The sequence below is a fragment of the Sminthopsis crassicaudata genome, chromosome 3 (genome assembly GCF_048593235.1).
Source record: "Sminthopsis crassicaudata isolate SCR6 chromosome 3, ASM4859323v1, whole genome shotgun sequence".
NCBI classification, from domain to species: Eukaryota; Metazoa; Chordata; class Mammalia; order Dasyuromorphia; family Dasyuridae; genus Sminthopsis; species Sminthopsis crassicaudata.
Window position 1 is genome coordinate 507,914,376 of NC_133619.1, and position 25,199 is coordinate 507,939,574.

The 25,199-nt window shown below is 38.0% G+C and overlaps 1 protein-coding gene across 12 annotated transcripts in view; it reads left to right on the plus strand.

The window, feature by feature from the left end:
* Window positions 1-25,199, plus strand: part of TENM4 (teneurin transmembrane protein 4) — a 1,584,659-nt gene that overhangs the window by 1,411,884 nt on the left and 147,576 nt on the right. For 9 of the 12 annotated variants that reach the window (XM_074303958.1, XM_074303961.1, XM_074303962.1 and 6 more), the window contains 2 exons: window positions 9,769-9,795; window positions 20,862-21,008. In XM_074303958.1, the coding sequence (XP_074160059.1) occupies window positions 9,769-9,795; window positions 20,862-21,008 (174 nt within the window). The remainder of the gene's footprint in view (window positions 1-9,768; window positions 9,796-20,861; window positions 21,009-25,199) is intronic. The other 3 variants (XM_074303953.1, XM_074303954.1, XM_074303963.1) reach the window with 1 other exon arrangement.

Consider the following 25,199-nt stretch of genomic DNA (forward strand, 5'->3'; position numbering starts at 1 on the left):
AGGTATAATACTCTGATGAATTTGTGCGCATGTGACACAAGGGGACATACACCTTAAATACAGCCTTACCTGGCTGATCTTGCTCTTTGGTCCCATAAAAGCATGACATTTGGCAAAATGGTGCCCCTGGGGCCATAGTTCAACGGAGGAAGGAGTTTGAGCCTCTGTAGTGGGGAATGGGAACAGAGCCAGAGCTGCTGGGAGTTGGGGCTAGAAGGGGAGAGAAGTCAAAGGACATTGTGGTAAAGTCCATCAAGGGAGCTGTGTGTTAATATCATTATTAAAGAGTCATTGTGGAGTAGGGGAAAGAGCACTGGGTTTGGAGTCCCAGGGCCAAATCCTGCTTCTTCTATCTATTTATTGCTCTTGTAACTATTAGAAAGTCACTTCTTCCTTCTATGAGCCTCAGTTTTTTATCTATAGCATGAGATGATGGACTAGCTGAGCTTCAAGGTCCCTTCCAGTTCTCAGTCCTGTGATCTCAACATACAGATCTCTACCTGAAAGAAAATCTTTTGTTTTCTTGTTTGAGCACACACAGCGTGGAGCTTCATTTTATCTTATAAAGTAATAATACACTTATAGATAGCATTTTAAAGTTTATGGGAAAGACAGTTTGAGTTAATTGATAGAAAGCTTGGAATCAGGAAGATCTGTGTTCAAATTCTGTTTCTGGGTTTATGGGCAAGGGCAAGCCACTTTTTGTCTTTATTCTCTGGGCATTTCTCTTAAATCTCTAAATTGAGAAAGTTCTGAACAGCATTAGGAAAGGGAATCTCTTTATCCAGGGAATTCATCCATATCCCAATACTCAAAATTCTGGCTTCAAAACAACCCTCAGAGGCAGATAATAATAGTCATTCAATAAATAAGCATTTATTAAGCACTTTCTATACAAAAAGCACCAGAGATTTATAAAAGTATAAGAAGTACAATTATTGCCATCCTCATTTTACAGATGAGGAAACTGAGTCACTAAAAGGAAGTGACTTGCCCAAATTTACAGAGGTAGTAAAAAGCAGAAACAGTATTTCAACCCATGTATCTATGCTTCCTCCCTTCCTAATGACACTAGAGAAGTCCATTCCCTTTGAGAACCATTTCTGTTTTTGTGGTAATGGTTGTTAATTTGCCAATATAAAGTGTTAGAAATTCAAAGAGTTTGATTTTCTCCATTATATGGTGTTTCATTAGCTTCTACACTTCATCACTGCCACAGTATAGTTAATTCCTCTAAAAATGGATTTAGAAGCTAGTAATGATTACCTTAATTGAGAGTCCTCCATGTGCCCTAGCAAGAGGATACAGAACTTATTGATTTATGCAGGGTAGTAATGTGTAAACCCAGCCCATTGCCTTCATTTCCCATATTTCTTCCTAAAATAATGGAAGAATGTGAAAATTTGGTGGTGTTTTATGACTGGGCCCTCCTAGGATTGATATGAAGAAAGGGGATATATATGAGGAGACAGCTGCATCCCAGCTCTGCTCCTTGATATTTATGGGAGTATGGGTAAGTCACTTGCCCTTAATGGACCTCAGTTTCCTCTTCTGTAAGATGAAGGGTTTGAACTACAAGGAGGGAAGGAATATATATTAGTATTTATTAAGTATCTACTTTGTGCCACAAGCTTTGCAACTGTTACTTCAAAGTTACTGTGCTAAGGGCTTTCTAAATTTTATCTCATTTTATCCTCCCAACAACCACGGGAGCTAGATGTTGTTATTTATCTCCATTTTACAGCTGAGAAAATTAAGGCAGGCAGACATTAAGTGACTTGTCTAGGATTAAACATCTAAGAAGCATCTGAGACAGGATTTGAACTCAGGTCTTCCTTACTTCAGATCCAGTGCTCTGTGCACTATGGTAACCTAGCTGCTTAGATGTCTTAAGATCTCTTATAAATGCTGTGAGCCTCCCGGTCCTACCATATGTGAGCCTCTATGCCCTCTCACAGTTTTTATGAAGAAAGTACTTTGTCAATCTAATGTTTAGAAATGGGAGCAATTATTCTTCAATCATTAACTTTATGGGCACAAGAATGATGCTTATTAAAGGTACTTCAGGTTGGTTCCAGGATTGTCCAGTGCTCCTGTTCTTTATTTTTGAAATCAAAATCAATTTTGAAATAGGTTTCTCCAGGTAATCTTGCATTATTCTTACTCAGGTATGGAGACATCAGTCCGTTTTAGAGGTATGTGGAAAGCAAAGGAATCCTTGACCCTCTAGAGTCCAATAACTTCATTTTATCCCAGCAGTTTATTATTATCTTATTCTTTTAAATACTCAGAATTAGATTAATTAATAACCTCTACCTTCTCTGAGCATAAATAAGCATATCTCTATCTGTGAGACACAGTCTACTTAACACTGAAGGCAAAATGAGTTCTTGTAGGCCATATCTCAAAATTGGTATTATGTAGATTCTATATTTAATTGTCTCTTTCAAATAATCTGCATGCCCTATATTTTTTTCCTTTTTTGAGATGCATGGGGACTGCAGGTTATGAAGAAAAAAAAGCAGCTAGGTGGTACAATGGATATAGTGCCAGGCTTAGAGTCACGAAAGCCTGAGATCAAATTCAACCTCAGACATTTAGCTGTGTAACCCCGGGCAAGTCACCTAACCATGTTTGCCTCAGTTTCCTCATCTGTAAAATGAGCTGGAGAGGGAAATGGAAAATTCCTGTATCTTTGACAAGAAAACCTCAAATGGGCTCACAGAAAGTCAGGTATAACTGAAATGACTCAATAATAACAGAGCATTGGAGAAAAGAGGTAATATAGTTAGATTCCCATAGAGAAAACTTGGCAACACAGTCTCCTTTTAAGATGAATTTGTTTTTCCATTTTTTTTCTGGGAAACAATCAATAAATTTGTACTTTATCATGAGTTAATCTTTTTTAAGATAATAATAGCTGACATTCATGTAGCATTGATATGCTTTAGTTACAGAGTATTTCACATTCCAAATCTCATGTGGCCTCTTAACAATCTATGAGATATTTAATGTGAATATTAGAATCCATATCTTACAAAGAAGCAGCTCATAGAGAAGCATAATAATCTCTCCCATTTGTGTAATGCTTTAAGATTCACAAAATCCTGTCCCTATCACACACCTGTAGTGTACATAAGTAGTTCAAGTGTTATTTTTCTCCATTTTACAGATTTAAAAAATAAAGGCTTACATCACTGTCCCACATCACTGGTAAATTATTTGAACTGAGGAACTTCCCAAAATTTGAACTCCAGGTTCCTGGCTCCAAATTCAATGCCCTTTCCACTCAACCACAACTTCCTTACCCAAAACTATGTTGCCTCTTTAAAAAGGAAGGAAGGAAGGAAGGAAGGAAGGAAGGAAGGAAGGAAGGAAGGAAGGAAGGAAGGAAGGAAGGAAGGAAGGAAGGAAGGAAGGAAGGAAGGAAGGAAGGAAGGAAGGAAGGAAGGAAGGAAGGAAGGAGGACCTTTGCTACATATATATAGTCAGAAGATTACTGTGAAGTATCAACTTATAACATCTTTAAAATTCCAAACTCTTGACCCAAACCCAGTGGTTATCCAAGACAAGTAGAGATACTGAATTTCTCATTAGATGATAAATTTCGGTCTTAAACCAGATTGACATTAGGGAGTTGAGAACTTAGGGAGTTGAAAACATAATCTCCCTCTGATATGTCATGATTCCGTGATTGAATAACACCAGATTTCTTGGTAGAGAGAGATCCACAAAGAAAGGCATACTTTCTAAGGAAGACCTTAAACCCTTTGACCTGACAACTATCAGGTTCCACTTGTGCAGCCCATGAGCCTTTATCTTTGAGCCAACCTTGTGGTATCAGTGTCTGTAAAAACCCTACATTTAACCTCCCCATAAACCTGCTAGGTCATGGTAGTTGGAGGGCCTCTGACCCAGCTGGGGGAAAAAAAGAAGCTTTGGGGGGATCTGGACAGGATTACCTTAAACAGAGGAATATTTGACAAGCTGATGGCCCCAGGAGATTTCAGTACACATAAGGTATTGATGCTAAGGAGAAGAATCAGCTTGAGGGTAGAAATCTAAGAGCCTCTCAGAATCTCAAGTTCCATAGGGACATTACAGGATATATAGCCCAATCCTGAGCCCTGATGCATGGATTCCTTCAGTAACATCCCTGACAGGTGGCCATCCAGGCCTGAGTCCATTGACTTTTCTCTGCTAGGATTTTGTGTCCTGTGATGCAGGTGCATACCTGAAAGTCCAGAAGTTGTTTCCAGGATATAGCTCTTATTGCCACTGGGATAAAGTTACCATCACAACAAAGTTATTATCATCCAAACACTTTCATATTTTTGGTACCCACAATCCCAGGTAATTTTCAACAATGTCCAGCACAAAATAAACATGTAGGGGGAGCCCCTCAGAAATACCAGATTCCCACATCTTCATTGTTAACATCATGATGGCATTTTATCTCTCTAGGCCCTCAATTTTTTTCAGCTGTAAAAGGGGAGTATGATAGAATAGACTGTCTCAAAGAGAGGAAAATTTGGAACACAAGGTTATGCAAAGGTCAATGTTGAAAAATTATCCACCCAATGTTTTGAAAATAAAAAGCTTTAATAAAAAAATAGACAATCTCTAAGACCATTTCTAGTCCTAAATTTATGATCCTATGCAAAAATGAAGCTCTTTCTGGGTTTCTTCTTACTCTCTTTCCCTCCTTCATAGAAAACCAACTCTACAAATAAGGGTGGAATAAATTCTGATTTCAGGGCACTTAGCACAGTGTCTTACAACATAATAAGTATTTAATAAATGATGAATTAAATTGAATCAAATAGCAGGCAGCCTTGGGATTATTCTTCTTACCTCACCTGCCACTTTACAGCTGTTCCATTTTCCTTAATGTGACAACCTCTTCAGTCTTCATTTGAACCCTTCTAGTGACCTGGGCCTTAATCAATACTGCAGCAGCCCATTCTTTTGTGGGACAGATTTTGTGGAACAGAACAGGAAGTTCTTCTTGAATCTCCCTCATTGAAACTTCAGGACAGTGGGCTCTGGCTAAGTGTATTCCCCAAACACCAATTTATAATTATCAAGAGATTTCTCCAACCAAGTAGAAAAGTCAGTGGGTACATCCAAGATATAGATAATACCATCAGTTAGATGGAGTCCTGGCATTTCCTTGAACCACACTTTGAGAACAGCTGCTCTGGAAGGAGTTGGACTAACACATCTGACATCTTGTCTTTTTCTAAGTCTATCCAAAAAACCTTCCTGGGAAGCTTCCCCAACCCTTCAAGGCCCCCAGAAGTTACTATTAGAGAGCAAAAGCTATGTTGTTACAGTCAAACCCACTTAAAAATGTCACGGACTACAAAGGCCCCCACATAGGTAGGATTATACAAGATAAACATAAGGGCTAAAGAAGGCTCAAAAACTTGTTTCTTATAGCTTTGTATCCTCCACAACAGCCAGCACATAGTTCACAGTCAATAAATGTTGAATGGATGGGCATTGACCAAGACTAATGACAGCTTTGTCATCATCATGGTTAGGAAACGCCAAGCAGATAGAGGTAACAAGTCAGTAAAATATTGTCTTATTTTTGCAAACATTGCTAGGTGGAGATGCAACATGGAACCAGAGATTCTTTCTCAAATATGGAAGGAATCCAAGATATCACTTCATTCTAATCACAATATTAATCTCATTTAAAACATACTCCCAAAAATCACCATCCAATTTCTAAATGAAGATTTCTAGTAATAGAAAACTCCCCTTTTCAATGGATTAACCATTCTCTTGTTGGATTGCTCCATTTAATAAATGTTTTTTTGTAGTGAGTCAAAAATTGACTTTTTTATAACTTTGCTCATTTGTAGCCCAGCAGAACAACCCTCATCCCTGTACTTTATGACAGTTCTTTAAATAAGAATTATTATTTGATGATGGTATAGTAATCAATATTTTATACTCCTTTAAGATTTAGTAATATGATTTAGAAATAAAATAAAATTTAGAAATTTTTGGATAAAATGGGATATCCTCACTGTCACCTTGAGAATTAGGTGCTGTTCTTATTTCCATTTTACAGATGAGAAAACTGAGGCAAGCAATGCTAAAGTGACTTGCCCAAGAGCACACAGAGTAAGCATCTGAGATCACACTTGTACTCAGTGTTCCTGATTTCAGGCCCAGAGCTCTATCCATTGTGCCACCCAGCTGCCCCATCACCTTCTCTCCATGCCATTTTCCATTTTCCATTTTCCATTGTTAACTTTTAAAAAAAAAACCCTTTTAGAAAGTCAGTGCAATCATTCAATCAACAAGCATCTATTAAGTATCTTCTGTGTGCCAGACACTATGCTATGTGCTAGGTATACAGTTTTTTAAATTAAAAATCTCTGCACTCAGGGAACATACATTTTGTTGAAAATATGGTTAAGGTTAAAAATCACTGAATTTAAGAATGTACCTTGCCAAGATTTTTAAAAATAAGTAAAGAGAATGCTTAGATATCAACTTAGAAAAATATATCTGGATTGATTATAGAATTTCATTTTGCTATTATTATGCTAAGCAGATAGGTCAGCTGAATCAGCTCTGACCCAAATGACCCAATAGCAGCATATAACTTTAGAACTTTATGGGATTTCTCTAGATCACTTAGAATCCATTTTCACTTGAGAATGTTGATCCATTCAGTGTGGCTGATTTCAGTTCATCAAACATTTATTAAAATTTTTGTAGAGGTAAAATGGATAAAGTTTTAGGCCAGAAGTTCCAATCTCACTTCAGATATTTCATAGCTATGTGATCCTGGGCAAATCACTTCACCTGCTTGATTCAGTTTCCTCATCATTAAAACGTGGATAATAATGTCTATTAGTTCCCATGGTTGTTGTGAGGATCAAATGAGATGATATTTGTAAAGTATTATCACAATAGCTGTACATAGTGCTATTAGTACACATTAATTATTATTATCAACAAAATACAGCTCTAGGTACTAAAATTATAAAGATAGTTTTGGCGCAGTCCTCAAGGATCGTACTTTTTAGGAAAATACAAAATTCACATCAACAAATATGATACCAGAATAGAGTGCAATAAAGCAGAGATCCCCCTAAAAAGTGATATGTGACAGTTTAATGAAGGAGAGATCACCTCAGCTAAAAAGGCTCAGGGCTGGTTTAATAATGAAAGAGATGCGGATGGAAGAGAAGGATTTCAACAGGAACAGACAGTGAGGGATTAAGTTTCAGGCCTGGGGGCCAGCCTGTGGCAATATAAGGAGGCAGGAGAGGGGAGGATGAGTTTAGGGGACAAATATGGGAAGAGAAGCATCATATACTTCTCAAGTCTTACAACTGGTCTGTGGAGGTTACAGCAACTCTCTGCTCAATGTGGGACCTAACAAACTTTCTTTTTTTACTCATGACTTCCAAAAGATGTCAGTCTCATACAAGTTACTTACTAAATATAGGAGACTTAAGACTTGGCACAACAGAGAACTGGTCTCAGAACCAGAACCCTAAATTCAAATTCTGGCTCTAAAACTTTACAGACTCCTTAAATTAGCTAAGAGTTTCTTTGGGCCTCAATTTCTTTATCTATAAAATGAGGCTAATAATGTTTACACCTCTTATAAAATAATGGGAAGGAAGACTTGAAAACCTGAAGGGAACAATTTTATAGAAATGTGAGCTATTGTTATTTTTATGAGGAAGCTAGATGGTTCAGTGGTTAGAGTGGGGGAGGCGGGGATGACGGGATTCAGAAAATCTGAATTCAAATCCTTCCTGAGCAAGTCATCTAATTTCTATCTGCCTCAATTTTTTTCATCTGTAAAATAGGGAGAATAATAACATCGATCTTCAGGGTTATCACGAAGATAAAATGAGAAGATATTTCTCAAGCACTTTGCAAAGCTCTTAAAAGTCTTCATAATTTCAGGCTATTATTATTTTGTGAGGGCAGTGGTGATGAGATCAAAGTGGGAATCCCTTTTATCCATGAATAGTTTATTCTTTTTTCTTTCCTGTTCCCATCCTAGAGATGGCTGTCATTAGACACAAATAGGTATGTCTATATACATGTGTGTATAAATAGGTATATACATTTATCTATCTATTGTATATATATATATATGTATATACATCTATTGTGTGTATATATATGTATAAATAAATGTATATACCTATATATGCACACATACACACACACATATATAAAAATTATTCTATATGTACTTCAATTTACCAATTCTTTCTCTGGATACTATAGCATCTTAAATCGAGTAGTTATAATAGTCAAAATAACTTATTTGTTCAAATTCGTTCTTAAAACAGCATTGCTAACAGAAGAGAAATGAACAGAATAGTTTTAAACATATAAGAGCTGGAAAGGACCTAAGAGATCAGTAAACTTTTCTTGTTTTACACATGAGGAAATTGAGGTCAGAGGATGAGATCTTTAACTATCCATTTCAGGTGACATCACAGAGCAGGACATTTCTGCTGGACAGGCTCAGGATTTTGATCTAAGCCAAAGAATGTTTTGCTTGTGGGTGATGATGAGATGGGGTGAGGAAGTAGGAGAGAGGTGACCATCCCTGTAGGTGGCAGAGATGGAATGAAGGAGGTCATGGAGACAGATTTGAGTAAGTAGTCAGTTAGGGGATTTGAGGGAGCATCACCAGAAATGTTGAAATCCCACTTGAGGATGAAAAGATGAGAGTTAGCTAGATGCTGATAGTCTGTCCAATCTGATCTCAGGGCCTGGCATTCACTAAACAAACTACATTAATGGAGCTTTATTAGTAGAATTTTACATGTACTACAACCAATTTCCTTCAGTATGTTTTAAATGATCAAGTTTCTATGGATTTAATTTATACGCATCACAGGACCATATCTTTGTATGAATATAATGTTAATATTTGACATTTAGGTAGTGCCTTACAAAGCCCTTCAGGAGCCCACCTGTGAAGTAAAGAGAGGAGTTTGTCCCCATTTTGCTGATAAGAACACTATGGCTCACAGAGGTTAAACACCTTGCTGAAAGCCACACAATTGATGTGGCAGTGACCCCAAACCCCTAGTGAGACTAAAATGACAATGACTCAACATCTCCTGACTCCAAATCCTTTGCTCTTTTCACTTTGCCTCTCTCCAAGAACACTCTTTTCCCATTTGATGGAAATAACTTACAATTGTGCATTTTATGTTTACAAAGCACTCCTTGAACCCTCACAGCTACCCTGTTGGGCAGGCAGGGCAGGAAGAATATATACCCTTTTTATAGATGTTGATTCCAAAACTCAGATTAATTGATTTGTCAGAGGCCACATAACTGGTAAGTGTCCACTAATCACTTCCCAGAGCTGGCTCCTATTTGTGAGATGGGTTTCTTTCCCCCTCCCAGGAGGGCAGCTCTGAGGGAATCCACCCCAGCCTCATACAACTGCTGCTTCTGCTCCTCCCCATTCTTGCCTTCCATTCATCTCCATCCGTGTGTGTTTGATTTCTGCCGTTGTGATGATGTTCCCAAAGTCAGATGGGGGAGAAGCCAGTCCCTCGGGGTTCTGGTCTCTGGCTGTGCCCAGCCTCTGACTCTTAATGCTGTTGATTGATGCTCTTCGTCCTGGGACAGAGGTTCTATTCTGATGCTGTTGGCCAAGTTTCCTCTTCCTCTGTAACACCTGCATTGTCTTGTGATGGGCAATATGGTACTTACTCAACCCTACCTTATATGTCCTGTCTTTTATCTCCCAAGCTCACTATCTGGATAAGGTAGTGAAAGGTATGGTTTTCCTTCCTCTATTTTCCTGTTGTCTTTGTGCGTGTGCGTGTGTGTGTTATGGATAATTGTATTGGTAATAATTGATATACATCCCCATGAACCCACCACCTCCAGGCTGCCCATTGTAGACACTGAGGTCTCTGTCCCATGGGGGTTCCTGGAGCACTATTCATTTCCCAGGAGCTCTGGTCTCTGTGGAATGCTACTACCACATCTATGTCCTTTACTTTCCATGATCCCAGCCCCCACCCTTCCTCCTTTTTCACCCATTTTTTACCATCTTTCCCATCCCCCACCTCCCCTGACCAAGGTCATCAGAATTGAAATACTGGAAAAAGGTGGAGGGACTGAGAGGGAAAGAAACCTCGGGAGACTTGAAAAGATTTTGAAAGAATGTCCCCATTATTTTATGGTGTGATTCGCATTTTCCTAGGGGGAAAAAAAAAACTGGCTTTGGGATAATTTGTCTTGCAAATGGCCAACATTATGCTAATTAAGAGTTGTGGTCCCCTGGCCTTGGGTCATAATATTTCCTTTTTTCTGATTTGCCTATTGACAATGATTAGATAACTCCTGATTTTCCCAAACAGATCTTATTTCTCCAAGATTCACTTCTCTGGGAAGCTCAGGTATTTGAGCACTAACATTTAATTGAAAGTTTCAGTTCATTAGCCAGTTTAATTTATGAAATTGTAATTGCAATGGCCAAATTGGCTTTTAATTAGAAATATTGACTGCCATTTCAAACTGTGGTAATGACTTGGAAGAAAAAGTGAAGGCACTAAAATTTTTCATATGGGAGTTTCTTCTTTACATCAGAGGCGAGGGACAGTGAGCCAAACTGGTAGTGGTAATCACACTGCCTGTAAGTTTGAGGGTGGCTCAGAATGTCATTGTCATACTTAATGATTTGCCAAGATTGCACAATGACTGAAATGCACTAATTGAACATGGACAATAAGATTCTTTATGATAGACTCTTTGACATTCATCACTGGAAGAGAAACCTTAGAACAGGGAATGTTAGAGGTGGAAGGCCCTTGGAATAGGGAATGTTTATACCTAAAGAGACTTGAAGATGTCAGAGGTAGAAGAGATCTTGCAACATCTGATGTTGAAACAAAAAAGAATGTGATGTCAAATCAGGGAAGGATCTTAGAACCTAAAATGTTGAAACATAGGATATTTGTGCCAAAAGTACATTATGGGCTACCTAATCTCAACTCCTTTTTACAAAAGATAAAACTGAGTCTTAAAGAGAAGTTTAGTAACTTATTCCAAGTCATTAAGTAATTAATTAGCAGAGCTAGAATTTGACCCTATGTCCCCTATTTCCTAATCCATTCCATTATAATGCTCTTAACTCTGATCCAAAAATCATGATTAAAAACTAGGGTTCCAAGGTCATTTATATCCTAAACCATCTTGTTTCCTCAGACTACTTATCTCGACATTTTAGGAGATTAAAAAGCACTTAGACTTTTAGGACACTCTCTAGTTATTGGTGCCATATGAATGTACCATATCCCTCAATAGACTGTAAACACCATGAATGGAGTTACAAGTTTTGACTTAATCTTTTTATCTTCCCCAGTGCCTAAAAAAATATTGTACACATAATAGTTGATGAATATTTATTAAATTTAACCCTAGATAAATTCAGTTTTTTTAAAGTAAAATTGAACATGAATACATCTCTCCCATCTTTTCCTTGATTAGAAGACCAAGATGAGATCTTAACAGCATAAACTGCTAATAGATATAACCATCTCAGATTTATTTAAACAAGAGAAGGCTCACTGCATGAGAAATAGAGGGAAATATCCCCAAATGACCAATGTAAAATAAAAAGCATTAGTGCAATTAAAAAAAACATAACTAGGAAGGTAGATGCTCTTGAAACTTTTTAAAATTACTCATTCTATCATAATATTTAGATATGGAAAGGACCTTAGGGAGACTTTAGTCTTATCCTCTTCATTTTGCAGATGAGAAAACTGAGACTAAACTAGGACAAGTGACTTGCCCAACTGATCACAGAATTAAAAAGCCAGGAGACAAACCCACATGTTTAGGCCCCCGATGAAGTAGTAAACTTTCATCTACCCAATCAAGGACCCTTCACAAGCCGAAGCTATAATGATAAAAATTGCCTGTCCATTTGCAAGATATTTTATTCTTTTCTAATGTACTTCCAAAAACACGAGGTTTTGCAAGGATGAATGTTGAAAGTTCTCTATCTTTGCCTGTATTTTGAAAATAAAAAGCAACTGCCTAAGAGGTTAATTCAGAGACCTCAGTGCTTGTAGGCACATAAGGATGGAGGACTTTTTTTATTCACTCATTCATTTGCCAAACCTTTATTAGAACATTGTGATGGGGCACCAATTTCCAAGATCCCTTTCTAGCTCTGACTTTCCCTGTTCTAAGGGCCATTGGAGTAAGTTTGTGGTTTGGGTTAGAAAGGGATTTAGTATTGGTTCAGAAGATTCTTCTGCTTTGAAATCTAGTCTGTCATTTTGGAAGAAGCAGCTATATTTTATAGGTGCCTGTGAGACATTTCTGTGCTTTAGGATCCATTTCATTTGGGACATTTTCTGAGTCTATCAATCTAACACTTTAACATCCATTGTTTCTTTTGATTCTCACAACAGCCCTGTAAGGTAGGTAGGGTAAGTATTGTTATTGATCAGTGATCAGATGTTCATTAAGCATCACTTCTGGCTACAACTCTGCTGCCATCAGCCCTTGGAGGGAGAGGAGTGCACCTGCCCTTTAGACTATGTCTTCTTGGAGGTCATGTCTAATAGAGAGATATGACATGAGTACAGATAACGTTAAAAATCCTGCTACTTATTAGTGCATTAGGGAAGAACAGAAAAAAAGTTCTGTGAAACTTGAGGTAGGAAACCCAAAGGATCATAAATGAGAGTTGGAAAAGACACTCATCAACTCCATTGATGGAAGCCATCAAATCCAATAGCTTTATTTAACAAAAGGAAAGATTGAGGGACAGGAAAGTTAAATGATTTGCCCACCACATGGCTTATAAGGTGGTTCATCTCCTCCTTTTGAATCCTGTCTCTCCCCTCCCCTCTGACAATGAGGAATTCACTGGGCTCTAAGACAACCAGTTAAAACTTTCAGGCATCTCTATTAGGAAGTTCTGAAAGAAGAGTAGGTAAAAGGTTATTTAGAAACAGTTGGAGAATAGGAAATCAATATAGTACAGAAGAATAAATGTGTAATTGTGATTTTTATTACAAATGTCACTCCCTTCTTACTTCTGAAGGTAAAAAAAAAAAATCAGACCATAGACATGGCTAGTTAGATTAAAGGTCTTCAGCTACACAGAGAATGAGAAGACAGCCTCCAGTGTGATGGTGTCTCTTACCGTAGGAAACGCTCTCTGCCTTTGAGCCGGAAGGCCTGGGTTTGAATGTCAACTCTGTCATTTTCTGTGGGACACCAGAGAGTCACGTCCCCTCTCTCAGCCACTGTTGCCTGCTCTCTAAGACTAGAACGAAGGAGGCACGGATCTCTGAGATCCTGTGGAGTCGTGACATTCTGAGGTTTGTCATTTAAAGAGCTCCATTTCTTTGGAAATGTTGAGCCCTTTCCTAAACTTTAAATGCACATTCTTTTGACCAAATGCCTGGTAGGAGCCTTTCCAGAAGAGATTGTGAATGTCGCTTTGGCTCTGCATAATTGATGGGCTGGGGGTTTGGGGTCTGAATGAGCCTTAGCAGTGGTTCCGAGAAGACTGCTTGAAAGCCAGTCTGTCACTTTGGAAGAGGCTGCTTCTTGTTGGCAACCAGGAGCAGGGCAGGTTTCTGAACTAATAGTAATACCAGTGATGATGAGAGTTGACGTTTATCTAATGCTTTGCAATTACACTAACCTCCTCCTCCGATGCTTAATTGTGGTGTGGTTGTGACCCTGGGCTCTGTCCCAGTGGATGGGCCCTAGAAAGCTAAATATGGGTTTTGAGTTCAGGCCCAGTGGCAGTGGCTGAGAGACAGCAGACCTGACCACAAAAGGCTGGCCACCGAAGGATGGCATTTCTCTCCAACCGCAATTCCTGCAGATTTTATCTACCACATCAGGAAAGGGATGCAGTGTACACTGGCAGAGGGTATATAGCTGGAGGGGGGAATTAATGGATCCTTAAAGTTTTAAAGTTAAGCAGCTGATGATATACATCTTATTTAACCCTCACCACATACACACCCCTGTAAAGTAAGAAGGACAACCTCCACTTAAAGATGAAAGCTTAGAGTACTTAACCAACCAACCTCACACAGTGAATAACTGGCAGAGCCTGGATTCAAATCCATTGTTAATTTTTTTTCACCACAAAACAAGCTCCAAGTTAAAGTGGACCTAATTTAGCTTTCAAGAACTTAGTTTCAAAGAAATTCTGTAGAGGAACTCTGAGATCTTAAAGGTTATGAATCCATAATATGGTCCATAAAAACTCCCTTTGGATAAGTTTTAAGACTGCATGGTATATGCTCACCTGCTGCAACAAGTCTTCTCTTCAGAGTCCCTCCAGTTAGAATGCCTTTCAGTCTTTTACAAAGTGAGCCCTACATTGAACAACATAGACATAGTACACCTCCAACAGGGAATATTTTCACTTGTACTCTTTGGAAAAGGCCTTAGAACAGAGAATTTCAGAGCTTAGAACACAAAATGTCAGCACTATTCGAGACTCTAATACAGAATGTTACAAGCGCAAAGCACCTTAGATCTTAGAAGAAAAATCAGAAGAAAGAATCAGGAGCCTTAGGACAGAAAATGTCATAGCTGAAATAAACCTTAGAATAAAGAATGTCAGAACTGAGAGAGACTTTAGAACACAATGACAGAACTGGAATAGACCTTAGAATAGAAAATGTTAGAAGTAGAAAGGAACCTGAGGACAGAGAATGTCAGAGTTGGAATAGACCTTAGAATACAGAATATTAGAAATAGAAAGGACCTTAGAACAGAGAATGTTAGAGCTAGAACTGGAAGGGAGCTTAGAACATAGGAATATTAGAGCCAGTAGGGAGCTTAGAACACAGAATGTCAGAGGGAGAGCACTTGGGACCATCAATTTGAACCTCTTCATTTTATAAACAAGGAAACTAGACCAAAGAGAAGACCATCAATTTGTTCAAAGTCACACCACTAATAAGAGGCTGATCCGAGACTTGAACCCAGCTCTCCCCATTCCCAAGCTCATTGCCAAATCACATTGCCTCTGATGTTTATTAAGACAAGAAAACTGTTGTTATATCATCCCACTGAAGATGATGATATCATAGCAGCATTTCCTCCTGAATCACCCAGATAATTGTCTCTGTTTCCTGCACCACTTTGTTCCACGAAGCCTCTTGAGTTTCTTGGGACAGCTGAGGAAATCAAATGCCCTCTGTTCAGAGTCTTGTGGAGGCGAAAGAAAGCAATTTGCCGATTACTAATTTTAAGATCAGGCCTTCTCTCCCCCAAGACCAATTTCAAGTAGAAATGAGGCTTAACTGAAAGGAAGTCCCAGCTGTAAGAAGGAAATTTATAATTGGGACTAATTGGAGAAAGGGGGAGGTGTAAGTGCTCAGATCATTAAGAGTAGCTGAGTCTGGCTACCAAGTCCAAATGGCTGGGCAATTACCTGTGAATACTCTTCAGAGTCCCTATTCCCATTCTCTACCTCTGGAACAGCTGGTTCATTCATATTTGGGTTGTCAGTAGCCAGATTCTATTATGGGAGTTTATGGATGGTGTCCCCACGCACACACACTTTTTTTTGGCCTTCTTCAACTTTTAAAAGTCTTAAATATCGTAGATGTGCTTCTAAGCCTAGGAAGTTAGCAGCCTTGCCACCGACTGGCCATATGATGTTGGCCAAGTCTCTTCTCTGAAACCTCTGTAGGATGAAGCAAGCAGACCAGATGGTCCCAAAAGTCCCTTCAAACTCTAATATTTCATTCTAGTTCAATAGATCTTTATGGTTTATTTATGGTTTTTTCCTAGCATTCTAAATTCTTTCCAACTCTAACATCCTGTGTTCTATTTTTTAGCATTCTATAATCTTAAGTCCCTTCTAGAACCTACATTCTGTGTCCAGTGTTGGGTCTATGCTTTAACATCCTATGAATCTCTGAATTCAGTACTTTTTACACCCAGAAATGGGTACACAGTAAGTCCTCAAAAAGTATATGTTTATTAATGTAAATGGAATTAACACTAGCAAGATTCTAGCAAGATTCTACCAGGGGCAACTAAGGAGATGAATCAGGAGGATCTGAGTTCAAAGATACTTGACACTTACTAGCTGTGTGACTAGGCAAGTCACATTGCTTCACAACCAAAAAAAAAAAAAACCAAAAAACAAAAAAAACCCATTCTATCAAAATCAATGAATATTAGAGTAGGAAGGGGCCTTATTTAGTCCAAAACTAGGCCCAGGGAAGGGCCTTACTAGGCTTGGAAGTCCAGAGAACCCCAGAGTTCTGCTTCTAACAGTGTTCTCAAGATCTCAGGCAGATAGCTGGGGTGGAAGTAGGATGTAAATCATTCTGAACAAGAACTAAAGCTTCAAATTAACAACAGCAACACAGCATTTTATATAAACAGAATTATTTACATATGTTATCTCACCAGATCATCACAATAGAGCTTTTTAGCTTTCCAACTTCTGGTTGGAACATTATGATTCCCACTTTGTGGATGAGAAGAATGAGTCTCGGGAAAGATAAAGAGATTTTATAAAGTCTGTTAACAGCTGGTAGATGACAGAACCAGGACCCACACTCTTTTCAGCTGCCAAATTAGAAAGAAATCACATCACCAACATAACAAATGCAGCCTATTTCAATTTCAGGGACAGCTTTACTGACTGGGAAGTTTGTCTTTACAATAAGCCTAAAACCATTTTCCTTTAAGCTTTTATCTAATTCTGCCCTTCAGGGCCAATCAGAACAAGTCTAATAATGCCCCCTTCCCCTAAGAGCACTTTACATATGTCTCTAGCCATCATCTTACCTCACCCCCTTACTCTTTTTCTCTTCCCTTAAATCAACATCCCAACTCTTCTAAACCATCCCTGTATGTCCTTAGATTCTATGTTTTATTTTACTTCAAATAACATTAGCCTATTTCGTTCTACCACCCATTTATTCATTCCACAAAAAAAGCCATTGAGTTTGGACTTTGAGAGGTCTGAATTCAAATTTTGACTCTGCCTCTTATTATCTGTGTGACCATGAGCAAGTAACTCTTTTTGATTCTCATGTTCCTCTTTCATGAAACAGGGACATCAAAAGAAAGTTTATGAATCATTAATGTGCTGCAGAAATGTTCTCTTCTTGAATTTAGCAAAGAAAAAATGTTCGATTTTGTAGTTACAGAAACTGGGTTCTCTGCCATTTCCAACCCATGGATCCTTGAACAGTTCACTTCACCTCAATTTCTCATTTGTATAAAGAAGGGATTGGAATCAATGGTCCAATTCTAAACCTGTGATTCTCCCAAAAGAAGAATATACATAAACAATAATAATAGCATATTTCTATACCTCTTTAAAGATGATGTGGTGATTGGGCAGCTAAATGCCTCAATGGATCGAGTGCCAGGTCTGGAGTCAGGAAGAATCATCTTCTTCATTTCAAATTTATCTTCAGACACTAACTAGCTGTGTGACCCTGGACAAGTCACTTAACCCTATTCACCTTAGTTCCTTATCTCTAAATTGAATTGGAAAAGAAGATGGCAAACTTTATCTTTGCCAAAATAACCCTAAGTGGGGTCACAAAGAGTTGGACAAGACTTAAAAATGATTGATGGAGTCAGTGATTCAACTCTAAACCCAAAATTCTTCCATAAGAAAAAAAAGACACAATAATAATAGCACTTTTTTATACTTCCTTAGAGATAGCTAGGTGGAACTGTAGATAAAGTGTTGGGCCTAGAGTCAGGAAGATTCATCTTCCTAGGTTCAAATTCAATCTCAGATTCTTAGCTGGATGACCCTGGGAAAGTCACTTAACTCTGCCTCAGTTTCCTCATCTTAAAAATGATCTGGAGAAAGAAATGGGAAACCAGTCCTATAAATGTGCCAAGAATACCCTAAGTGGGGTCACAAAGAATCAGACATGAGTTTAAAATGACTGATGGAGTTAGTGGTCCAACTCTAAACATATGATTCTCCCATCAAAATAATGTACATAAATAATAATAGCACTTTTCTATGCCTCTTTGAAGTTCACAGAATATTTTCATCAAAACCCCTTGAGATTGGTACATACAAATTATCATTTCTTTTTTTCATATAAAAAAGTGATGACCAAAAAAGTACAATTATGTCTGCTAATGGTTTCTGCTAATGTTTATATTCTGAATTCTCTTTTCTAAGATACTACCAGTTCTTTCATTCTTAGTAATCTTCTAAGGAAGAAACTAAAACTCAGACCAATCCTACTCCATATTTTCTACTCTGTCAGCTAATATTTTTAAGCACTTATTGTGTGCCAGATACTCTGTTCAGAGCCAAATTTTTTAAAGAATTTAAATCCAAAAACAGTCCACTCCCTTAAGGAGCTCACAATCTAATGCAGAAGACAGCATGTAAACAGCTATGTACAAACAAAATAAATACATGATAAATTGGAGATAGGGAATACACTAACATTAATGAGAATAGAGAAAAGCTCCTAACAAGAAGGTCTGTCTAGCTAAGACTTAACACAGGTGACAGAGGGAGAAAGTCCAGACACTGGAAATGCTACTGGTCAGCTAACCATTATGGATCCTTACCCAGAGCAGAAACTACCTTCTGCCAAACATAGTGATTGTAGAAAATCAAAGGGATTTACCCAAGTGTCCTTTTAACTTTCTACCCTTCTGTAGAACTTTATAGTATTGCATATTAATAAGTTGTGTAATATATTTTCTGTAGAGTACTTTCTAAAAATCTGCTTGATATAAAAATTTAAAGGAGGCCTGTTTGAACTCCATTTCTCAGATGATTCATTCATTCAGCAAATATTGACATGCTGCCTTCTGAGGGAGATGCAAAGGTGGATTAACTGGGTCTCTGTGCTCATAGAGCTTATTAATAGTATATAAGAATAAGGGAGGAACACCTAGAGTTAAAATACAATTCAGAACATAGCAAGTTCACAAACCAGGCATAATGTAATTGAATCATAGAATGTTGGGGCTGGAAGGGTCCTATTCTATCCTTTTTTACAGATAAGGAAGTAAAGGCCAGTATGATGAAGCAGTTTACCTGGGGTTTCAGAGTGAGTTAGTGGCAAAACTAGGATTAGACTGTGCTGGAATGCTGACTCCTAACCAACATACAGGAGATGTTGGTGCATTTCCTCCACACCTAGATGGGTTTCGCTTTGGAAATTGGATTTAATGTTAACATAAGTACAAGGGCAGCTAAGTGATGCCATAGCATACAGACCACTGAGCCCAAAGTTAGAAATACTCTTCCTTCGTTCAAATCCAGCCTGTGTGACCCTGGGTGAGTCACTTGACCCTGTTTGTCTCAGTTTCCTTATCTGTAAAATGAGATGGAGAAAGAAATGACAAACAATTCCATTATTTTTGCCAGGAAAACCCCAAGAATAGTTGGATATGACTGAGCAATAGCAATAAGAGAAACTTTTGGAATAGTACTTTGTAAGACTAATTGTCTACTGGGGAGCTGACTGGGTGCTGGCTTTCCAAGGACACAGTGTCCATGTACAAATTATAAAACAGAATGTGAGCATTTTTTCCATGGATGGAAGGATCAGGGAAGACTGCACGAAAGCGATAGCATTTGATCCTATTTATCTGGGACAAAACTATCAATGTTGTCCCTACTGTCTTGCTATAAGTGTCCTCTTCCTCTTAGCTTCCCCCATATCTGGATCCTAGTCCACTTACAAATTCAGGAACTGGATCAGCTTGGGAGTTCACCTTTTTAAAAAATCTAGTTGATATAAAATCTTTAAAAAGAGTTCAGCTTTTGAAGTGACAGCTCTGAAGCAATAAAGTCAATTCATGCATCAAAACTCATCCTGAATCAGCAAAAGGGAAAATATACTTTGGCTGTCCCTGAACTTAAACTTCCAAGTATCTCTAACTTAGCAGGTAATGTGGAGTCACCACCAAGATCATAGGGGGAAAAAGCTTCTATTGTAATTGTAGAGAATGGGGTGAGTGTATGTGAACCTATTCATTATCCAAGAATCTATACAAGGACACATTTCTTACTAGCCAGTACTCTTGGACAATTTGCTTTAACTTTGAAAATCAGTTCCCTTATTTGTTAAATAGGAGTAATAGCACTTGACCTTTGCTTAATATTGTCATGAAGAAAGCACTGTATAAAATTTAAAGCCCCACATAGATGTGAATTATCTTTGCTTTTATTATTAGCAAACACAGAATAGTTTATGCTGTGAATGGCTGCATAAAATCATTCTCACAGAAGTCCTGAAAAGTCTTTAGTTCTGAACAGAATGCTAAATGGAAATAATAAATAATAAAAAAAACCCAAACCCAGTGTATCTGAATTGAAGAAGGGTTGCCACAGAATCAGCATTGTAGAATTTAGATCCAAAAGAATCCTTAGAGACATCCCAGATATAAAGTCAAAGCTAGAAAGGATTTTAAAGATCTTCTAGCATACTCTATCATTTTTCAGATGAGGGAACTGAGCCCAGGGAACTTAAGTTTATCATAAAATGGTAAGTAACAGAACCAGAATTTGAAGTCCATGTCTACCAACTACAAACATAGTATTCTTCTCTACTACCCTATACCTCAATGTACACCCTAGATTTTTGATCAAGAACCAATCACTTGACCTCCCTGAACCTTATTTTCCTTACTTATAAAATGAAAATGGTAAAAGTTACATGAGGAAAGCATTTTGGAACTTGCAAAGCATTACCCTAATATGAGTTATGGAGTTTGGGGGGAAAAGTTTCTCGTACCAGAATTGTTAATCAATATTGATTCTTAAACCATGCTTCTCTTTTGCATATTCTAAAATAGCCACTTCTTCACCATTTGCTTTACAGAAGGATGTCCTGGTTTGTGCAACGGGAATGGCAGGTGTACCCTGGACCTGAATGGATGGCATTGTGTCTGTCAGCTGGGCTGGAGAGGCGCGGGCTGTGACACTTCCATGGAAACTGCATGTGGCGATAGCAAAGACAATGATGGAGGTAGGATTGGCAATGGGACTACACAGGACAAATAACTGCTTAGAGACTACGTCCAGAGCCAGTTCTTTAGCCAGAAAGGATGCTAGACCTTTGGTGTTGTTTCATTGGAGTTCTCTCAGTGTAGCAAAAGCAAATTACTCCAGCTGACTGACTATATGTCTCCTAATAAAGCTCTGGACAGAGAGTAAAAAGACCAGGATTAAATAGTTTGTAGTTAATTAACTATATAACCTTGGCAAACCCTATAAGTTATCAAAAAATCATAATAACTGCAATAATAATAGGTGACATAAGTGCTTAGAGGTCTAAAAAGCACTTTACAAACATTATCTCTGGATTTTTATTGTAAAAAGGTGAGAATAGACACTTGTAATGCCCTTTTTAGTTTCTTAATGTTTTTATTATTATCAATTATATCAGGAAGATAAAGCAATGTAGCATAACTATTAATTTACTAAGAGGTTAGTTAAGAAATGTTTTAGAAGGTAAACTCAAACTTTAATAGTAGTAGTAGTAGCAATAACAATAGTAGTAGTAGTAATAGTAGTAGTAGTAGTAGTAGTAATAGTAATAATAGTGGTGGTAGTAGTAGTAGTAGTAGTAGTAGTAGTAGTAGTAGTAGTAGTAGTAGTAGTAGTGATGGTAATTGTGGTATTTCAAAGAATATTATTTCAAATATGATTACAAAGAATATTGGACATTATCTTACACTATCAAACAACTGAGGACAGAAGGAATCATCATATTTGAGGGGTTGAAAGAGAACTTGTAATACAAATCCATTCCCACCACAGCATTTAAGACAGTCATTTATTAATCACCTCCTATGTACCAGGTACTATGGTAAGCACAATCTAGACAATTCATTCCCTCAAGGAGCTTACAGGCTAATGAGAGAGGTGAGAAACAAATGTATACAAATAACTTATATACAGGGTAAATAGGGGAAATTAATAAAGGGAAGACACTAAAGTTGAAAGGTGTTGGGGAAGGTTTGTTATTCTAGAAAGGGGAATTTTAGTTGGGATTTAAAGAAAGCTATAGATAGAAATGAGGAAAGAGAACATTCAAGCAGGGGAGACAGCCAGAGAAAATGTCCAGAGCCAAGAAATACAGCACCTTGTTTGTAGAGCAGCCAGAGGACCAATTTTGCAGGACTGAAGAGTACACATGTGGGAGTAAGGTGTAAGAAGGCTAGAAAGGTAGGAGGGGATGGGTTATGAAGGGCTTTGCTTGCCAGACAGAACATTTTGTATTTTATCTAGGGGCAATAGGAAGCCCACTGGAGTTCAGTGAGGAGGAGGTGATGTGGTTTAATCTGCACTTTGGAAAATTCACTTTAGCAGCTGAATGGAGAATAAATTAGAATGAGAATTGAGGTAGACAGATTCACCAGCAAGCTATTGTATTGGTCCAAGAATGAGGTGATGAGGGCCTGTCCCAGAGAGATGAAATTGTCAGGAAAGAGAAGGGGCAGATTTGGGAGATGGTAAAATCTGTAGGCATTGGCAACAGATTGGATATGGGAGATGAGAAAGAGTGAGGAGTTGAGATTGATACCTAGATTGGGAGCCTAGGGTCATTGGGAAGATGTTGGTGGCCTAAAGAATAACAGGAAAGTTTGGATGAGGAGGGCAGGATTGGGGAGGAAAAATAATGAATTCAGTTTGAGACATATTGAATTTAGAATGTCGACCAGATAATCCAAAGCAACCCAAGAAACTTGGGATGGAAAATGCCAACTGCATCCAGAGATAAAACTACGAAGATTGAATGTATTCAGTTTGTTTTCCTGTTGGTTTATTTCCTTTTTCTTTCTTGTGGCTTCTTCTCTTTTGCTCTGATTTTTCTTGTACAAAATGATAAATGTGGAAATATGTTTAAAAGGATTGTGCCTGTTTAACTTAAGTAAAAATGTTTACCAGATAAACAGTTCAAGATAACTAGAAGGCAGTTGGAGATACAAGACTTAGAGTTCAGCAGAGAGGTTAGAACAGAGCAGGTGGATTTGAGAAACATTAGCATAGAGCTAGTCATTCAATCTTTGGAAGCTGAAAAGATCACCAAGTGAAGTGAGAGAGAGAGAGAGAGAGAGAGAGAGAGAGAGAGAGAGAGAGAGAGAGAGAGAGAGAGAGAGAGAGAGAGAGAGGAGAATGTCTCAAGATAGAAATCTGATGGACTCTATGGTAACCCACAGTGGACCAACAAATTACATCCATATCTTCTTGAACCTCTTTGAAAATAGGGATCTCACTTTTTCCTGAGGCAACTCATTTGGGAATAGTTCTGATTATTACAAAATTCTCTCAGTGAGTTCAAATCAACCTCCTTACCATTTACACTCAATAAACCAAGCAGAATAAGTCTAATCTTTCTTCCCCAAGTCAGCTCTTCAGATCTTTAGAGACATCCATAGCCCCTTCTTCTTCAGAATAATCATTTCTAGTTTCTCCAGCTCATCCTTCTGAAGCATGGCTTAAAGCCCCCTCATCATCCTTAACACCCTTCTCTGAGCAGGTTCTCTACCTTGTCATTATCTTTCTTAAAATATGGTGCCCAGAATGGAACATGATCCCACAGTTGGGCAGTGGCCAATGAGACTATCACATCCCCTACTTTGGATCCTGGACAAGTGAGATCATTTTAAGAGATGGTTAAGTCTTGAGAGAAGAGCAGTCTCATTTCTTTTCCTTTCAAATAGAAGAGACCTGTACCCCCTATTCTAGCCAGAAAAGTAGTCAGAAAAAGAGTTTAAGTATGGACAATTACTCTAGACACAGTAAAATGGGAAGTGGGGATCAAGTTAGCCAGATAATGTTGATTTTAACCATAGGTAACAGTCATTTTGGTTAATTCATCCTTGGTTATCTAGATCAGTAGTGTCAAACTGAAATTGAAATGCATACCTGTGCTCAGCATATTGACTTACAAAACCACAAATTCACATTACCTGCATTGTGTTGTGATTTTGTTTATTCTGTTAAACATTTCCAATTCCAGGCTGCAAGGAGGGAGGGGGCAGTGAGTTTTTTTATTCTGATCTAGATTGTTTCCTCAATTAATTCTCCATTTCACTATGTCTGATTGAAAGCACAGCTTGTTGAGCAATAAATAGTAGGTAGGTAAATAGGATGGTTTTATACATAGCCTTATATAGGCTTGTGAGACATGATTTGGAAATTTGGCTCTGCTGCTTGAGAACTATGTGACCTTGACAATGTTTCCTTATCTGTAAAATGGAGACAGAAATATACTTATATTGTTTGACCCCCAAGATTGATATAAGTGAAGGACTCTGAAAGCCTTGAATGCCTACATAAAAGTGAGTTGTTTTTTGTTAGAAGAGAATCAGCATAGTGTGTTGAAAATGGCTGTTTACTCAGACTTGGAAAGGCCAGTGCATGGTTCAGTTTTGATGCTTTTCAATGTTGTGTCTCTGAGCAAGTCAGTGTTACCATCCTGAACTGGAAATAAGAACACTTAGTACTACCACTTACTTATTACTAAGTTATTGTGAAGAAAGTATTTGTGGACAATAAATCAGTGGGCAGAGCATGGGACTTGCATTCAGGAAAACTTGGGTGATCCCAGGAAAGTCCCTTAACCCGTTGCAGCCCCATTAAGTCACACTTACATTTACACTTACACTAACACAGTGTTATACTTAGTAACACTGGCACTGTCCTAAACACTGGGATTATAAAGAAAGTGAAAGACACTGTCCCTTCTTTTAGGGCATTCACATTATAATGGAGGACATAGCACATAAACCACATGGAAGGCAATCTCAGAAAAGATAAGTGCTAGGTCAGGAAAAGATGATGACGGCTAGGAAAGGCCTCCCACAGAATGTTGAGCTTTAGCCTCAGTTACTTCATCTGTAAAAGGGGAATATTAAAAGTACCTGCCTCAGCATTTTTGTGAGGTGAAATGAGATAATGTGTAAAGTGCTCCATAAATGTTTGCTATTGTCAGCATATTGTTCACTGTAGTAGGACCCTGAATTCTTTGAAAATATTCTAGACTGAGGGTAATATTCTAGAGTATAAAAAGGGAATGTTAAAAGTACTTATCTCAGTGTTTTTGTGAGGTGAAATGAGATAATATGTAAAGTGTTCATATATGTTTGCTATTGTTATTATAACCTATTGTTCACTCTAGTAGGACCCTGAATTCTTTGAAAATATTCTA